Source organism: Myxine glutinosa, chromosome 9, assembly GCF_964187855.1.
Source record: "Myxine glutinosa chromosome 9, kmMyxGlut1.1, whole genome shotgun sequence".
Lineage (NCBI taxonomy): Eukaryota > Metazoa > Chordata > Myxini > Myxiniformes > Myxinidae > Myxine > Myxine glutinosa.
In genome coordinates this window covers 105,137,996-105,154,792 of record NC_136269.1, presented here as the reverse complement: position 1 = coordinate 105,154,792, position 16,797 = coordinate 105,137,996, and the positions used below count along the sequence as shown (strand labels likewise).

General features: G+C 43.0%; 2 protein-coding genes across 3 annotated transcripts in view; one reads left to right on the top strand and one right to left on the bottom strand.

Annotated features, from left to right (window-relative positions):
- The window catches only part of LOC137435139 (autophagy-related protein 16), a 307,119-nt gene that overhangs the window by 126,827 nt on the left and 163,495 nt on the right, over nt 1-16,797 (bottom strand). Inside the window, exons 1-2 of one of the 2 annotated variants that reach the window (XM_068128660.2) lie at nt 5,029-5,364; nt 4,769-4,862 (exon numbers count right to left, since the gene is read on the bottom strand). The exons of the other annotated variant lie outside the window; for it this stretch is intronic. Of the exons in view, the coding sequence (XP_067984761.1) occupies nt 4,769-4,862; nt 5,029-5,155 (221 nt within the window). The 5' untranslated portion in view covers nt 5,156-5,364. Of the gene's footprint in view, nt 1-4,768; nt 4,863-5,028; nt 5,365-16,797 lie in introns of those variants that run through there. 2 annotated transcript variants of the gene reach the window in all.
- Nucleotides 5,907-15,739, top strand: MED11 (mediator complex subunit 11). The gene is made up of 3 exons (XM_068128683.2): nt 5,907-6,050; nt 10,697-10,827; nt 15,323-15,739. The coding sequence occupies exons 1-3, from the start codon at nt 5,924-5,926 to the stop codon at nt 15,467-15,469; spliced, it is 405 nt and encodes a 134-aa protein (XP_067984784.1). The 5' UTR covers nt 5,907-5,923; the 3' UTR covers nt 15,470-15,739.

Genomic DNA, 16,797 nt, shown 5'->3' with positions numbered 1-16,797 from the left:
GTTCTGCGGAGAGGTGAGCTGAATCAAGTTCTGAGGGAGGTGCGCTGAACAAAAGAGAAGAGAAAGAGGGTTCAAGAGTTGAGAGAGTTCAAAGAGAGAGAGAAGGTGGAGAAGGTGGAGGTGAGCTGAATCAAGTTCTGAGGGAGGTGCGCTGAACAAAAGAGAAGAGAAAGAGGGTTCAAGAGTTGAGAGAGCTCAAAGAGAGAGAGAAGGAAGGAACAAGTTAAACGCTCAGTTGAGCTTGAGGCAGAACCTCTATTGAGTTACGCGAGTGAGAGCGCGCCGTTAATTAATCGCGCTGTGAGAAACCGCCAAGCCTGGCGAGAGATCCGTACATTTTCCCACCTGCCTGCTCTGCCCTTTGTTCGAGAGACGCGCTGCAAGGATCCCTCCCGCCGCCTGCTTGCCTTCATCGAGGGACGTGCTGTGACCGGGGAGAGCCACGCCGGGCGAAGCTGTTCCTGGACGACCAAGTCGGCGCGTTCAGCGCGTGAACATCATCCTTCCTTCATTTCCCCCTGAGTATGATCGGGCCCGTGTCTGGGGATAAGTTAAGACTGTTTAAGTTCTGCTCTGTGTCCCTTTGACTTGTGCATAACAGTGTAAATAATTATTAAACCTGTGTTCTTCCTTTTATTTGACCGTCTCGTCCCTTCCATCTATTGACTAAGCGTGGTACGAATAAAACCGCTCGAATTGGGTTCCAATACCAGAGATCTGCACGGACCACGTGGTACGTCGTCCGCTCGGACGTGCTCAAATTACGCGTGGTTCGTGCGAGGCTTGATCCCCGCTTCCGCGGCGACGTGAGTACTTAGGTACGTGCGAGAATTGTCCCGAAACCCTACCTTGCGTCTGCCCAGGAGTGGCGATTCAAATCTCGTGGTTGCGACGACCCAAGAAAGAACAAGGGGCTTAATCTCCCCTTGGTAAGGTTAGGAAGGGCGGCGGAAAACCGTAACAATATATATATATATATATATATACACATATATATATATATATATATATATATATATATATATATATATATATATATATATATAATCGTTAGATTAAATAAGACGCGGACGTAGCTTCAGGACGTCGATCTTTAATTGTCGACAAGCTTTCGACCAACAAAGGTCTTCTTCTGAGTCAGCCCCAAGTTCAACGGAAGTTGTTCAACTTGAAGAAGTTCAACTTCCGTTGAACTTGGGGCTGACTCAGAAGAAGACCTTTGTTGGTCGAAAGCTTGTCGATAATTAAAGATCGACGTCCTGAAGCTACGTCTGCGTCTTATTTAATCTAACGATTATTTATTCAATACAAATGAGACGCCCTGCTCGTACTTTGGAGTTTCTACTATTTCTTACAGTTATACATATATATATATATATATATATATATATATATATATATATATATATATATATATATATATATATATATATATATATATATATATAGGGTGTTTCAAAAAGATTGATACTACTTTGACTTCCTGCCATTTCTTTGTTTTTTGACCTGTACCGTTTTCCTTTTCAAGGTTTGGTGGTGTTATCGTGGTATTTGTTCCCTGGGATTTCTAGCTCCGTAGTTCAACTATGCCATTGACAGTGGAGCAGAAGACAAAGGTGGTGGCTCTGTGGTATGAGACTAAATCAACAACCACAACAACATTTTATGGGGGGCAGAACCACCTGAAGAGATCACTGAGAGGTACCTGAAAGGGCCTAAGTTCACATGCTTCTGCGCCTTCAATGCTAGATGGTGAATGCTCGGGCCTTACTGGTTTGAGAATGACAACAGCAGGACGGTGATGATCAACGGTGAGCACTACCGGCCGTGCTCCAGAAGTTCCATAATGATCTCGCCCAAAAGGTCACCCCAAACCAGCTCAGAACGACCTGGTTTATGCAGGATGGTGCACCCCAGTCCCCAGCATACAAATGGTGATACCATCACTTTCCTGCAGCAGCTCTTCAGAAACCACCTCATTGCCCTGGGTACCGCTGGGGGCTGCCAAGGGCTCTGTTTACGTCAACCGCCCTCCCACACTGGATATCTGAAGTAGGAGGTGTCAGACTACCTCCGGGTAGTGCCACCTGAGAGCTACAGGAAAGTTGGACAGAACTTTGGAGTCAGGATCAATGCCTGTCTGTTACGTGCTCTTCCCCGATCCCCTGGTCACGGTGTACCTCCGAGCCCCGAGAGGAGTCACGGAAGAAAAATGTGTTATTCTGTGTCAAAAATCAATGGTGAAACCACACCAATTGTTACCAACAAACAAATATTGTATTAAAAATCACACAAGAATAACAGCACAACAATAATAGCAATCAAAAGTACAATCAATGTATATCTTATGATGGTACCATCAGCTAGTATAAAGTAACTCACTGTGCTCCGCTCCAAGTGAGTGAAAAAGAACATTCCCCAAAGTCTCTATATTCCCGTCTTCGAGCTCAGAGTTGATCCCCTCCAGTGATCATCAGAACGATGTTGAATCGAAACCCGAATCCCGTTCACGTGACAGGCCCAGTCACGCCGCCAAAACTGCACAAAGGAGCACGTGGCCAAAGCGGCGAAAAGGGGTCACGCGGCCCGAAGCTGCGAAAAGGCGCACTCAAGGCGACTGGGAAATCACACCCTCTGGTATGATTGTTCTACAGCTCCAAATCGGTGAACCTCAGGTTTGCCTTCAAAATCCGCGTTGCACACACATCCCAGATAGACGTCTGAATGGTGAAAACGGCTGACGCGAAGCAAGGAAAGTTTGCTCGACGCACGAAGCGCGCGAGTCAAAATGGCCGACGGCTCGTTCTCGAGACGCAACGACCCGACGATGATTCCTCGGAATCCAACGCCAAACCTGACACGCAGGTTGATCAGTCACAGCGATAACAACTCTATCGCAGGAATCCCTTTTCCAGGACCCAAAGTTCACTCGTGACTCTTGCTCGACAACATTCGATCCAGACCGCAAAGCAACCAGCTTCTTGTCCGACTTTACTTCCCTCCGCCCCTTTTTCTTCTTCCTCTTCGTCCTCCGGTTCCCGATCCGGTTTCCTGTTTCTTTTAACATTAACTTTTAACTTTTGGGAATAGAAATATCTATTCCCTTTAAATGACAACAATAATAATACATGGAATCAGAAATATTTACAGTGGATGCAAACCACCCCAACGGAAGTGACGAATCCGTAACACTGTCTGAACATCGAGAACATCGAGGGGCACACATCGAGGGGCACACTTTGAGAACGTCAATTGCAAGGATGTTGCGTAAATGCCAATTTCAGACCTTGGCCTCTCACTAATTTCAGCAGTAACTTGCTGCAATAGCAATCAGTGATATTAGTGGGGCGGCTTAGCCCAAATATTCAAAAGAATTGTGCATTTTGTGATACAAGCACCAAATTTGGCACAAATGTACATTAATATGTTGCGAACATTTTCAGATATTGGGCCACTTGAAATTCCGTAATTTTTTTTTTCAAATTTTTTCAAATTTCGTAATTTCAAATTTTTCGGGTAACACCGTCACAATTTCGGTCTTCGAGGCCGGCCGATAGGCAAAGTGTGACCGGAAGGGACGAGGTTCTCCTGACCACGTGGCCCTTGATCTGGGAAGCGAGAGGCGTTCCATTAGTGGACGCGCCCCTCACGCCCGACTTTTGGGCGGCCCCGGCAGGCCGTTTGTTTTGATGTTCCGTGACAGGCCCTGCACCCCCACCTCCGGGCCGACCGGAAGCTTGTGCTGAGTACATCATACCTGAACAACTCAGTGAGGCAGAACACAGCAGTGCACACCAGGGTGACCCCTTCAGTGCATAAACCAATTAACCTGTCCACTGCAGGGCATATAGAAATGAAGTTATTTTCTGCATATAATAATAATATAAGTTCAGTTCTATATAACAATTTCTGTTATCACCACTACCACTACAACTACCACTACTACAAGCTTTGTCTGGAATTTTGTGGACTAACAGACAAACAGACATACAGACAAGCTGGGATCAAAACATTACCTCCTTCCACCATTGAGTGTAGAGGTAAACATCATGGAAATTATATCATGCCCTAGATTTAATTCATGCTTACCCATGTATTTGCTTCACTGGTTCACAAGGTCTTTTGCATACATGTAATTCAGACTCTCGTCTTCATTGCTGACCACACAATGTTCGCAACATATTAATGTACATTTGTGCCAAATTTGGTGCTTGTATCACAAAATGCACAATTCTTTTGAATATTTGGGTTAAGCCGCCCCACTATATCGGCCGGCCTCGAAGACCGAAATTGTGACGGTGTCACCCGAAAAATTTGAAATTACGAAATTTGAAAAAATTTTTAAAAAAAAATTACGGAATTTCAAGTGGCCCAATATCTGAAAATGTTCGCAACATATTAATGTACATTTGTGCCAAATTTGGTGCTTGTATCACAAAATGCACAACAGGTTTGCTATGCTGCTACACTATATAAAATACCATGTCATAAGCTTTCAATAAATGTTTGGTTCACGTTCCTGCGGTTTCTGTTTCTTTGTAAATAAACGTTTAAAGTCGTTTCACTCTTTTTGAAACACCCTGCCTGTGTGTGTACGTACGTATACACGTACACACGTACACACCGTCCAAGACAATATTAAATGATCTGGAGGTAAAAATCAGGATGATGGGAAGGTTATTTGCACACCCAGTGCTAGCTCGCTACCAGTGACCACCACAAGTCCACAACAACTCGGGTTGCAGTTGTGGTCCACAAGCCCACTCACCCGGGCACGATATTGTTCTGCAAATCGCATTTCTCCTTCTGCAAACGTTCAGCAAGCATCGACTGGAAATCGGATTTCTCCAACAACCGATTGTCTGTCAAGAGGGGAGAGGAAAGTAGGAAAAGGAAGAGCATGGCTGATGTGATGAACATGACGGGCAGCACACGGACGAGAATGGCCCAATTATCCATCCGAGGACAACGTCAAGTATCCCTCAGAGTAAATTACATATGGTACACAAATATAAACAACTCACTCACAGGATATGATGAGATCTTGGAAGCATTCCTTCTCCACCCTGTCCCTCTCCACCAGACTCATCCATATCTGCTCCTTCCAAGAAGCACCTCGGTCCAGGCCTCGCCTCGCCATCCCGTCAGAAAACATGTCTCGCACAAGCTGCGTGCCGGATCACACCATTGCTGCTCGGGCGGGACGACCTCCAGTACGCGGCCGGCACGTTCGGACGTTCACAGACAGAGAGGAGCACGACCGAGTTGCGAATGAGATATAGAAAGTAATGACGGTACAGTATGATGAGATGACAGTCACAACTCACAATAACCCCTAGTGGTGAGACAGTAGTTACCACAGTTGTTCCATGCCGAGGTCTATCTCGGTCTCGGCTAATACTGACGTGTTGTTGTTTTTTGTTTAATAGTTTGTGTGTTTCTTCAGATGACGAGTTCTTGCTGTTGTTGCTGTTGTTCTTGTTTAATAGTTTGTGCGTTCTTCAGATGACGGGTTGTTGATGTTGTTTAATAGTTTGTGCGTTCTTCAGATTACGGGTTGCTGTTGATTAATACTTTTTGTGTTCTTCAGATGACGGGTTGTTGTTTAATAGTTTGTGTGTGTTTCTTCAGATGACGGGTTGATGTTGTTTAATGGTTAGTAGGTGTTTCTTCCGATTAGGGTTGTTGTTTAATGGTTTGTGGGTGTTTCTTCAGATGACGGGTTGTTGTTGTTTAATAGTTTGTGTCTTTCTTCTGATGACGGGTTGTTGTTTAATAGTTTGTGTGTGTTTCTTCAGATGACGAGTTGTTGTTTAAAAGTTTGTGTGTTTCTTCAGATGACGGGTTGATGTTGTTTTACTGGTTTGTGGGTGTTTCTTCCGATTACGGGTTGTTGTTTAATGGTTTGTGGGTGTTTCTTCAGATGACGGGTTGTTGTTGTTTAATAGTTTGTGTGTTTCTTCAGATGACGGCCTATGGGACCGCCAACGAGCGGTTGCGAAGCTTGGAAGAGGTGGAGAAGGAGATCGCAAATGTCCTACAGAATGGCGGTGATTTTGTCGTGATGTTTGGCCATCAGCTTTGCGTTAGTCCTTGACTCGTTCCCGCGGAGAATGTTCTTTATCATGATCGCAGATCGGTACTCGCACATAGCTTGGCGGGGTGGTTCGGACTTCGGAGGGAGTACTCCTAAATTGAGCTGCTGTTTAATTTTTTATTTAATTACCGATAGCACAATAAAACTATCATCCTGCAAGGTGTTGGCTCGATCTCAATGAGTATCAAATTAACCTAGGGAGGTTGAGAAGCCAGGTATACCCTATTAGTATTACTATTACTATTAGTATTAGTATTATATTCCAGCATTAAAAAAAAAAAGAGTAGACCTTTGACATTCTGTGCCAATAGTGAGTATTAGTATTAGTCTGGCCATATACCAATTTCCTTCCCTACCTTTTGGGTAGGGCAAGGGTAAATCTCCCAGTATATAGTCTTTTGCTTTGGTAGAACAAAGGTAAATCTCACAGTGTATAGTCTTTTGGTAGAGCAAAGGTAAATCTCAGTATATGCTCTTCTGTGTAGAGCAAGGGTAAATGTCCCAGTGTATAGTCTTCTGGGTAGCGCAAAGGGAAATCTCACAGTGTATGGTCTTCTGGGTAGAGCAAAGGTAAATCTCACAGTATGGTCTTCTGCATAGAGCAAAGGTAAATCTCACAGTGTATGGTCTTCTGCATAGAGCAAAGGTAAATCTGCCAGTATATGGTCTTCTTTGTAGAGCAAAGGTAAATCTCCCAGTGTATGGTCTTCGGGGTAGAGCAAAGGGAAATCTCCCAGTGTATGGTCTTCTGGGTAGAGCAAAGGGAAATCTCCCAGTGTATGGTCTTCTGGGTAGAGCAAAGGGAAATCTCCCAGTGTATGGTCTTCTGGGTAGAGCAAAGGTAAATCTCAGTATATGCTCTTCTGTGTAGAGCAAGGGTAAATCTACCTGTGTATGGTCTTCGGGGTAGAGCAAAGGTAAATCTCCCAGTGTATGGTCTTCGGGGTAGAGCAAAGGGAAATCTCCCAGTGTATGGTCTTCTGGGTAGAGCAAAGGGAAATCTCCCAGTGTATGGTCTTCTGGGTAGAGCAAAGGTAAATCTCAGTATATGCTCTTCTGTGTAGAGCAAGGGTAAATCTACCTGTGTATGGTCTTCGGGGTAGAGCAAAGGGAAATCTCCCAGTGTATGGTCTTCTGGGTAGAGCAAAGGTAAATCTCCCAGTGTATGGTCTTCTGCATAGAGCAAAGGTAAATCTCCCAGTGTATGGTCTTCTGTGTAGGGCAAAGGTAAATCTACCTGTGTATGGTCCTGTGTATGGCTTGGGTATCTTCAACATCCTTCCGATCAAGAGCATGGCCTTGAATAAGCCCAGATGTGGTTTTTTTCTAACCACCACTGCCCACATGGTTGCCATGCCTTGCTCTCTACCCCTTTCTTCTTGTGGAACTGCATACCACACTTTAAACACGAAGATGTTAAAGAATGTCCTTAGACTCATCTGGAATAAACTAGATATGCAGAAACATTCTTATTTAATTACTAGCTGAAGTACCCGGCGTTTCCCAGGGAGGAAGGGGGGAGAGGGAGGAAGGGGGGAGAGGGAGGCGAGGGGGTGCAAATTTACGTGTGCGTCGAGTGTTTTAACCTTAGCGTTGCCCAGGTAAGAAAGGAAATGTTAATGCCATCTGATGCCACCACTAGGTGGTTGTACACATTTACATACATAATTTACACCCCCACCCCCCTACACAAAGTTGTATTTGCACCCAGAGTTTGGAGGTTGTAACTTAAAAGATGTGGCCGTGCATGGAACACACACAAACAAAGAGAAAGAGAGAGACTTTTTTTGCCTTTTATAGGTTCCATTATATATATTTGTAAATGGTGGGACTGCACCAAGTATCAGATTGGCATGTTTTGTTAACAGTATTGCTTATACTAATATATACCACCAGTAATATTGTTACGTGGGAGGGAGGTGGGAGAGGGGTGTTGTGGGGCTGCCTGGCAGTCAAACGAAAACATTTCAAACAGGAAACTGTTTTGAAGGATGTCACAAAGGACACAAACGTGTTGAATAAGGTGGTGTAAAATAAGCTGCATCAACGGCGGTTAACTCCCGATTTTTTTTTCTTCTGTAACCATTAAAATCTTTATTTTATTTTGGTTTCGTTAATATATTATGTGTACCGGAAAGTAATTAACCTCAGCTGTGTATTCCTCTGAAATAAAAAAATACAAATACAATACAATGAAATACAAAATACAACAAGCGTTATGCCTAGCCCCCCCTTCGGTGAAGTGATGGGAGTTGACAAAGTGGAAGACGCAAGGCGGCCATCTTGGATTTTGACGTGGCGACCCAATTTTCAAGAGCGTTCTTCCTTATGCATAGATACACCCACACACCAGATTAGAAGTTAGTAGTTCGTTTATTTTTCAAGATATTTCGCTCACAAGTTTCAGACATACATGGCGTCAGACATACATGGCGGCGGCCATCTTGGATTTTGACGTGGGTTGCACCCACAAACCAAATTAGAATTCGGTCCTTCGCTTATGCACGCACGGACGAACGAACGGACGCACGCACACACGGACGGACACACGGACGGAGGGGAAAACCATAGTCCCCCTTTCGCTCCGCGGTGCTACGGGGGACAAAAAACCTCAGCCATGTATTCCTCTGAAATCAAATTTTAAGCTGTATATTCCTCTGAAAAACGACTACTTTCAGGAACACCTAATACTTGAACAGTGTAGATCACAAATCGCCTTATTGGCACTTTCAAAACCCTTCAGTTTAGCAGCACTTGGACACAATGTGAAAGCATTTTACATCATCTTGACCAACCAAATTTCCCGCTTATAGACTCCGCCCATGTCCTTGTTTCTCAAGACAGCACAGAGTAAAGTGTTCCATGAACGCTGGGTTTTTTGTTTGTGTTTGTTTCATTGTTCATTTATGGGCTTGCATGCCGCACTGAGAAAAAAACTATGTTTGCTTTTACATTCCTGATTAGGCTTTGCCAACTTGGCTTTTTTGTCCCCCGTCGCACCGCGGAGCGAAAGGGGGACGATGGTTTTCCCGTCCGTCCGTGCGTGCGTGCGTGCGTACAAAAGCGAAGGACCGAATTCTAATTTGGTGTGTGGGTGCAACCCACGTCAAAATCCAAGATGGCCAACGCCATGTATGTCTGAACCTTGTGAGCGAAATATCTTGAAAAATAAGTGAAGTACCAACTTCTAATCTGGTGCGTGGGTGTATCTAGGCATAAGGAAGAACGCTATTGAAAATTGGGTCGCCACGTCAAAATCCAAGATGGCCGCCAACATATATATGTCTGAACCCTGTGAGCGAAATATCTTGAAAAATAAACGAACTACTAGCTTCTAATCTGGTGTGTGGGTGAATCTAGGCATAAGGAAGAACGCTATTGAAAATTGGGTCGCCACGTCAAAATACAAGATGGCCGCCTTGCGTCTTCCACTTTGTCAACTCGCATCACTTCACCGACGGGGGACCTAGGCGTAACGCTTGTTGTATTTTGTATTTCATTGTATTGTATTTGTATTTTTGTATTTCAGAGGAATACACAGCTGAGGTTAATTACTTTCCGGTACACATAATATATTAACGAAACCAAAATAAAAGAAAGATTTTAATGGTTACAGAAGAAAAATAATCGGGAGTTAACCGCCGTTGATGCAGCTTATTTTACACCACCTTATTCAACACGTTTGTGTCCTTTGTGACATCCTTCAAAACAGTTTCCTGTTTGAAATGTTTTCGTTTGACTGCCAGGCAGCCCCCCAACACCCCTCTCCCACCTCCCTCCCACGTAACAATATCACTGGTGGTATATATTAGTATAAGCAATACTGTTAACAAAACATGCCAATCTGATACTTGGTGCAGTCCCACCATTTACAAATATATATAACGGAACCTATAAAAGGCAAAAAAAAATCATGGGAAGCTACAGCGCTGGACAGAATGGAGTGTAGGAAGAGCATAAATGACGAAGTTTTATCCTTTGGGATGGAGAGTTGAAAAGGCAATGCAAAAGGATTACACTGAATGGTTTGCCTTTGTCTTTGCAGCAGTAGTCAGGGCAGGAATTTGTAATTTGTTGAGCGTGTTGATGATAACTGACCTACACTTGGCGAAAGACACCTTGGGTTCCTCAACATCCACCAACCAATGCTAACAGATGCGACACATGGCTTGACGTCCATCCGAGGGATGGTGTGCTTTGTGATGTGATGTCCTGCCCGTTAAGCATCGATCCGTCAGTTTTTTTCGCGTTAGGAATTAAACCCATGGTATACAACTCAAAGGTAAGTGCTGTCTCACCTTAGCTTTGAGCTGTGCACCTTCCTGTCAGATGACTAAGGTATACTGAATTTTAAACCCGAATATGATTGACTACAGAGTAATCGACATGTTGTTCAAAGTACCAAACCTGACCATTCAGAAATCATAATAAATATGATGTTTTGTTTTTAATCAGAGCAAGGAAAACACGAGTCACAATGCTTTGTCACATTCCAATAGTTTTGTGAAGATCTGTGAATCGTTTCATCACTGAATGCAAGGTATCTTCACAGTTTCCACCGCATGCCTGCCATCCTTTTTGTCATTCGGGCTTTTTCAGGTTTTGCCATCCAGGAGTTGGCCAAAGACAAACCAGTTGAGAGACAGCTGGAACGTTTCTACACACAGTTTCACAGCAGCCTCATCCGAGTGGAGGCAGAACTCACAGGACACATCCGCTATCTAACACAGGTATGCTTTTAAAACCATATTTGACACCCAGATCAGATCTGAATGGTGCTGTGAATCATCACTGCACCATTGTTGAATGGTCTATCTGCGAGTTTGTTCGCTGGGAGATGGAGGAGATCCCTTGGTTGTTTTTGCGAAGTAGGCTATTGTCATCAACACCCTTGAAATTCCTACCATAACAAGCCCACGATTGGCTCCATTAAGTCCAACGCTGCATTGGTCCCATTCAGTTATCTTCCCACTATTGACCAGTGGTCCATGGCATGATCCGAAACATGGCCGGTTGTACTTTTTTGTTGCACTTTTTAAATTGCTGTTACTTAACGATTTTATAGTTAAAATTGTGGAAATGTTTCATGATATTCAGAAGGGTTTGTTTATCTTTTATTTGCCTACAAGTTATCACTAACAGGGCAAAATAAACCACAAGTACAGACACATTCAAAGTACACCGCCCCCATGCCAAATAAATAAATATCCTCCAGCGCGGCATTGCCGGGGTGGCTCCGGCGCCCGGCAATACCACCTTGCAGCTCATAGAAACTGTATTGGGTGGGAGAGCTGTACAATAATTGATTGATTAATTGCATAATAAAATAAAATAAATAATGATCATAAAATATTTTCTTAATCAATTGGCTAATAGCATACCTAAACCACCAGTGCTTCATCCGAAGCTGTAACGTTTTGAAAATTAATTAAATAAGACATTAATCAGGAAAAATTAAATAATTAATTCATTAATCAATAAATAATTAATTGATTAATTGATTCATCAATAAATCAAAAATATCCTTTATAGCCCCATCACTTGGTCACTGTCATAAATCAACACCCTGGTGTTGGGCTAGCGGCTAGGGTGCCAGCTTAGGATCCTAGGATCCTGGGTTCGAATCCCGGTCGATTGCTGAATTAACGCCAGGGGGGTTGACTCAGCCTGTCATCCTTCCGAGGTCGGCTAATTGAGGACCAGTTCACTGGTAATTCCCTGTTTGTCGTTAAAGGCGGCAAAAAGGGTTGGCGTCAGGAAGGGCATCCGGCCGTAAAACATTGCTTCAAAAAGGGGACCGAAAAACAACAACAACCACGGTTCCCGAAAAAGGCCAACCCCCGCTTGCGGGGAAAAATGGCCTCTAAAAGTGTTTTTTTTTTACTTGGTCACTGTCATGTCCAAATATCAGCTTCCTAGCTCAAAAGGTGCCTGAGATATTGCCCAGATGAGAAAGAAAATAAATAAATGATTAATAATGAAAATAAATAAAGAAGAATCATCAAATAATTAAATAATGAATCAATTGGCTAATAGAATACCTAAACCACCACCATTTCATCTGAATCTGTAACTTTAATTTTTTTTAAATTAAGCTATTAATCAAATAATTAATCGATTAATTGATTAACCAATAAATCCAAAATAGCCTTTACAGCTAAATCACTTGGTCATTGTCATGTCCAAATATCAGCTTCCTAGCTCAAAAGGTGCCTGAGATAATGCCCAGAAGAGAAAGGAAATAAATAAGTGATGAATTAATTGATAATAATTAAGTAACAAATCAATTAATTGATTCATCAAAAAACAAAAAATAGCGTTTTTGACAAAGTACTTACTCACTATTGTGCCCAAATTTCAGCTTCCTAGCTCAAATGATGGCTGAGATATCGCCCGGACAACCTAGAAAACAAACAAAAAAACAAGTACAGATACATTCAAAGTACACCACCCCCATGCCAAATAAACAAGAAAAAGAGCAATTAGAGATTGCAAACCCTCGCCAGGATGTATTTTCAGTGGTTTTTCAGGCTTTTGTGTTAAAACAAATATGGCGGCCGAACCACGTGACCGATGACGTCATTATTTTTTTTCTCAACTAATTTATTCCTAGCTTGAATATGAATGAATGAATTATCGTTTTAAGGCCATTTTCCCCGCTAGAGCGGGGGTTAGCCTTGCGGGCCCCATGACAATCATGGTTCCCTGTTTGAGGCAATGTTTTTATGGCCGGATGCCCTTCCTGACACCAACCCTTGGTCATGCTCTTACGATGCGCAGGGATACGGTGTACCTATTCTAAATCAGGGTACACACCGTGATCATTCATCCCAGCAAGCTGGTGCTCAATTTTGCCGACCTCGGAAGGATGACAGGCTGAGTCAACCCCCCTGGTGTTAATTTAGCGATCGACCGGGATTCGAACCCAGGATCCTAGGATCCCAAGCTGGCACCCTAACCGCTAAGCCAACACCAGGGATCCTATGCTCAATAAATTTCATCTTGATCAGATGAAGTTTGTACTTGTCGAATTATGACGTCATAATGGAGGCACCTATGACATCATCATTAACATATTTTATTCCCCATGGAGAGTTCGTTACAATGAGCCGTCTCAATTTTTTCTATTCAGCACTTTTGGAGATATAGAGGTGCAAAGTTTTTCGGTTTTTCCAAGATGGCGGCCAAACCACGTGACCGATGACATTTTTTTTTTTCTCCACCAGTTTATGCCAACATGGCGCTCAAGAAACTTCATCTTAATTGGATGAAGTTTTGTACTTGTCGAATTATTTCGTCATAATGGAGGCACATATGACATCATCATTAACATTTTATTCCCCATGGAGAGTTATTTACAATGAGCCATGTCTCAATTTTTGTCTATTCAGCACTTTCCGAGATGTAGAGGTGCAAAGTTTTTCGATTTTTCCAAGATGGCTGCCAAACCACGTGACCTATGACATCATAATTATTATTTAAAAATTATGCAGGTGGAGTTGCACCTATGGTGAAAATTTCCTGTCAATTGGACCAACGGTTGCAGAAAAAATCATATTTATTCTGTGCGGACAAACAGACAAACAAACAGACAAATAAACAAACAGACTCAAATGCAATACCCTCTCCTCTGGCGAGGGCAAAATACCCTCCAGCGTGGCATTGCCATGGTGGGCGCCTTGGCGCCTGGCAACACTGCCGTGCAGCTCATCGAGAGTGTATTGGGTGGGAGAGGTGTACAATAATTGAAATCGATAAATGATCATAAAATATTTTCTCAATCAATTGGCTAATAGCATACCTAAACCACCAGTGCTTCATTCAAAGCTATAACTTTTTGAAAATTAATTGAATAAGTCATGAATCAAAAAAATTAAATAATTAATTGATTAATCAATAAGTAATTAATCAATTAATTGATTAATCAATAAATCAAAAATATCCTTTATAGCCACATCACTTGGTCACTATCATGTCCAAATATTAGCTTCCGAGCTCAAAAGGTGCCCGAGATAATTCCCAGATGAGAAAGGAAATAAATAAGTACTTAATTATTCGATAATAATTAAATAACTAATCAAGTAATTGATTAATCCAAAAACAAAAAATACGTTTTTGTCAAAGCACTTTCTCACTATTGTGCCGAAATTTGAGCTTCCTAGCTCAAAGGATGGCTGAGATATCACCCGGACAAACAAACAAGAAAACAAGAAGACGTCATGCAGAGCACGATACTTGCAAAATCCACCCCCCCCCCCCCCCACCCCCAAGAAAAAAAAATTCCATTGATACAGCAAATTGTCCATTTCATCAAGATAAAAATTGACAATCTTGATCAAAGTTCGGGTCAACAGGAAGAAAAGTGACGATTTTTCAGATGAAAAATGATAATTTTGGAAGGTTGACTTTGAGTTGACCTTTGACCTCAAAAATAGTTAGTTTCCCTATTTAGTGACAATGTGCAAATGCTGTTCAATTTTCAAGTCAATTCGATGAAAATTGAGGATTTTAGAAATATGGCCTATGTTGACCTCAAAAATACTTGGTGGTTGAATTCAGTGACCAGATATGAAGTCCTCTTCAAATTTCAAGTCAATTGGATGAAAATTGAGGATTTTAGAAATTTGGCCTATGTTGACTTCAAAAATACTTGGTGGTTGAATTCATTGACCAGATATGCAAGTCCTCTTCACCTTTTCTGTGAGGTTTGGTTAAGAACTTACCAATATATAAGCTAATTAGTCATTTATGTATTGGTGCCAGATAATTTGCATAGTAATGGATTTTGTAAAGAAAATGCGCAAAGTTCCCAGGGTGACACCTGTGGAATCTTGATCTGGGGGATCCAAAGGTCATGAAACGGCGAAAAAAATAAAACTGCGGACGTTAATGCACAGTACTCCCTTAAACTGCCAGACTTTTAGCTTAGTGTGAGACACCTTACTTTAATGGTCACAAATGAAATGCAGACAGTACAGGCAGATGCTTGTCCATCAAAATTATGAAAGGCTCAGAAATGCTGCAGCTCCTGCCAGAATCGTCTTGAAACGGCCTTTTGTGGACTCAGACTGACTATATTATGGATCAAAGTCAGACTAGAGTGGCTCACAGCTCAATGGAAAATTAACTACTGCCACAGCTATACTCATGTACCCTAAGTAACATGTGCTTTACTACTTGGGTATAATAGCGATTTGCTCTCACATGGTGATGTGTTGTGCGCAGGTCACAACAGGCCAGCCACACGAGGGCTCAAGTTACGCTCCACGGAAGGATGCTCTCATGGCCATGCACCGGGTCGAGCACACACGCATCAAACTAGGAGAGCTCGCTCGACTCTGTGAACAGTCCCTCGGACCAGCTCCTCCCTGACCACCCTGTGACAATCAGCCCTTTGGTTTAATAAACGTTTTCAAAGCATATATGTCACCTTTTAAAAGCAACTTTCAGGCAGACACAGCTTTGTATTTTGAAATTCTATCTTTCAATGCCCAGAAATGTTTTCATTCCTCCTCTTCAGTGATTGCTATCCAAATATTGTTTTCATTGGATGTATTCAGTTTCAGGTTTGGTGCTACCTGTAGCCCTCATTGATCTGTCTTCTGGGATTAAAACTAAAACATACAATTCCTTCAGAAAGTATTCACACCTCTTGACTTCATTATTATTATTATTATTTTTGTATACAAGATCGGGGCTCGTGAAAGAGCGAACATTAATCACACAGAAAGACAAACCGACACATAAAACAAATAACATCGGGAGCGGTAGACAAGATGGGGAGAGAGGGGGAAGGACACAAACACAACATTTGAGAGCAGGGACCAAGAGACATGGAGACATCGAGAGATCTGTGGGAGGGAGAGGGCTTTGGGGGTGGGGGGGGGGGGGGGCATGGGAAGGGCGGGTGGGAGAGGTATAAAACATATGGACACTGCCAGAACTTCCAGGAAAGAAGTTGGAATTTCAAACAAGGTGGATCTGGGGTGAATTAGTGGGGGTAGAAAAGATCAAGGTTTTGGATGGGGGAAGATAAGAGATGGTGGTGAACAGCTGTTTTAAAGACCTGGAGGGAGGAGTGGGATTGAAGGGAGTGTGGGAGTTTGTTCCAGAGGCGGGAGAAAAGAGGAATGAAAGAGTGAAGGTGAGCAGAGAGCCGAGATTTTGGCAGTTTAACCATCAGAGGGTTGCTGGCAGATCTTGTGCGACCTGTAGGAATATTTGGGGGACAGAGCACAGAGAGAGCTGGGGGAGCAAGGCCGGAGAGGAGTCTGTAGAAGACAGAAAGACCACCAACCTGCCTGCGGTGAGTGAGTGAAAGGCCCTCGGAGTAAGCTTCATCGCAGGAGATTCCAATGATTCTGAAAGCTTCGGTTTCAACAGCGTGAAGCCCAGCTCGGTGTGAGGCAGGAGCACCGGCCCATAGGGGAGACCAGTATTCCAGTGAGCTGCGGATGAAAGTCTTGTATGTGTTGAGGAGCTCAGGTGTGCCAAGGAAGGATTTCGCACGACGGAGGATGCCCAGTCGGCGACTGGCTTTGGAGGCCAGCTTGGAAATGTGGTTTTCCCAGGAAAGATCATGGCAGATAGTGAGGCCCAAAAGCTTGAGTGACAGAACTTCTTGGAGAGGATTGTTGAGAAAGTAGATGGGAGGGTTGTCCAGTCGGTCTTTTCAGAGAGACATAGTAAGAGTGTGAGAT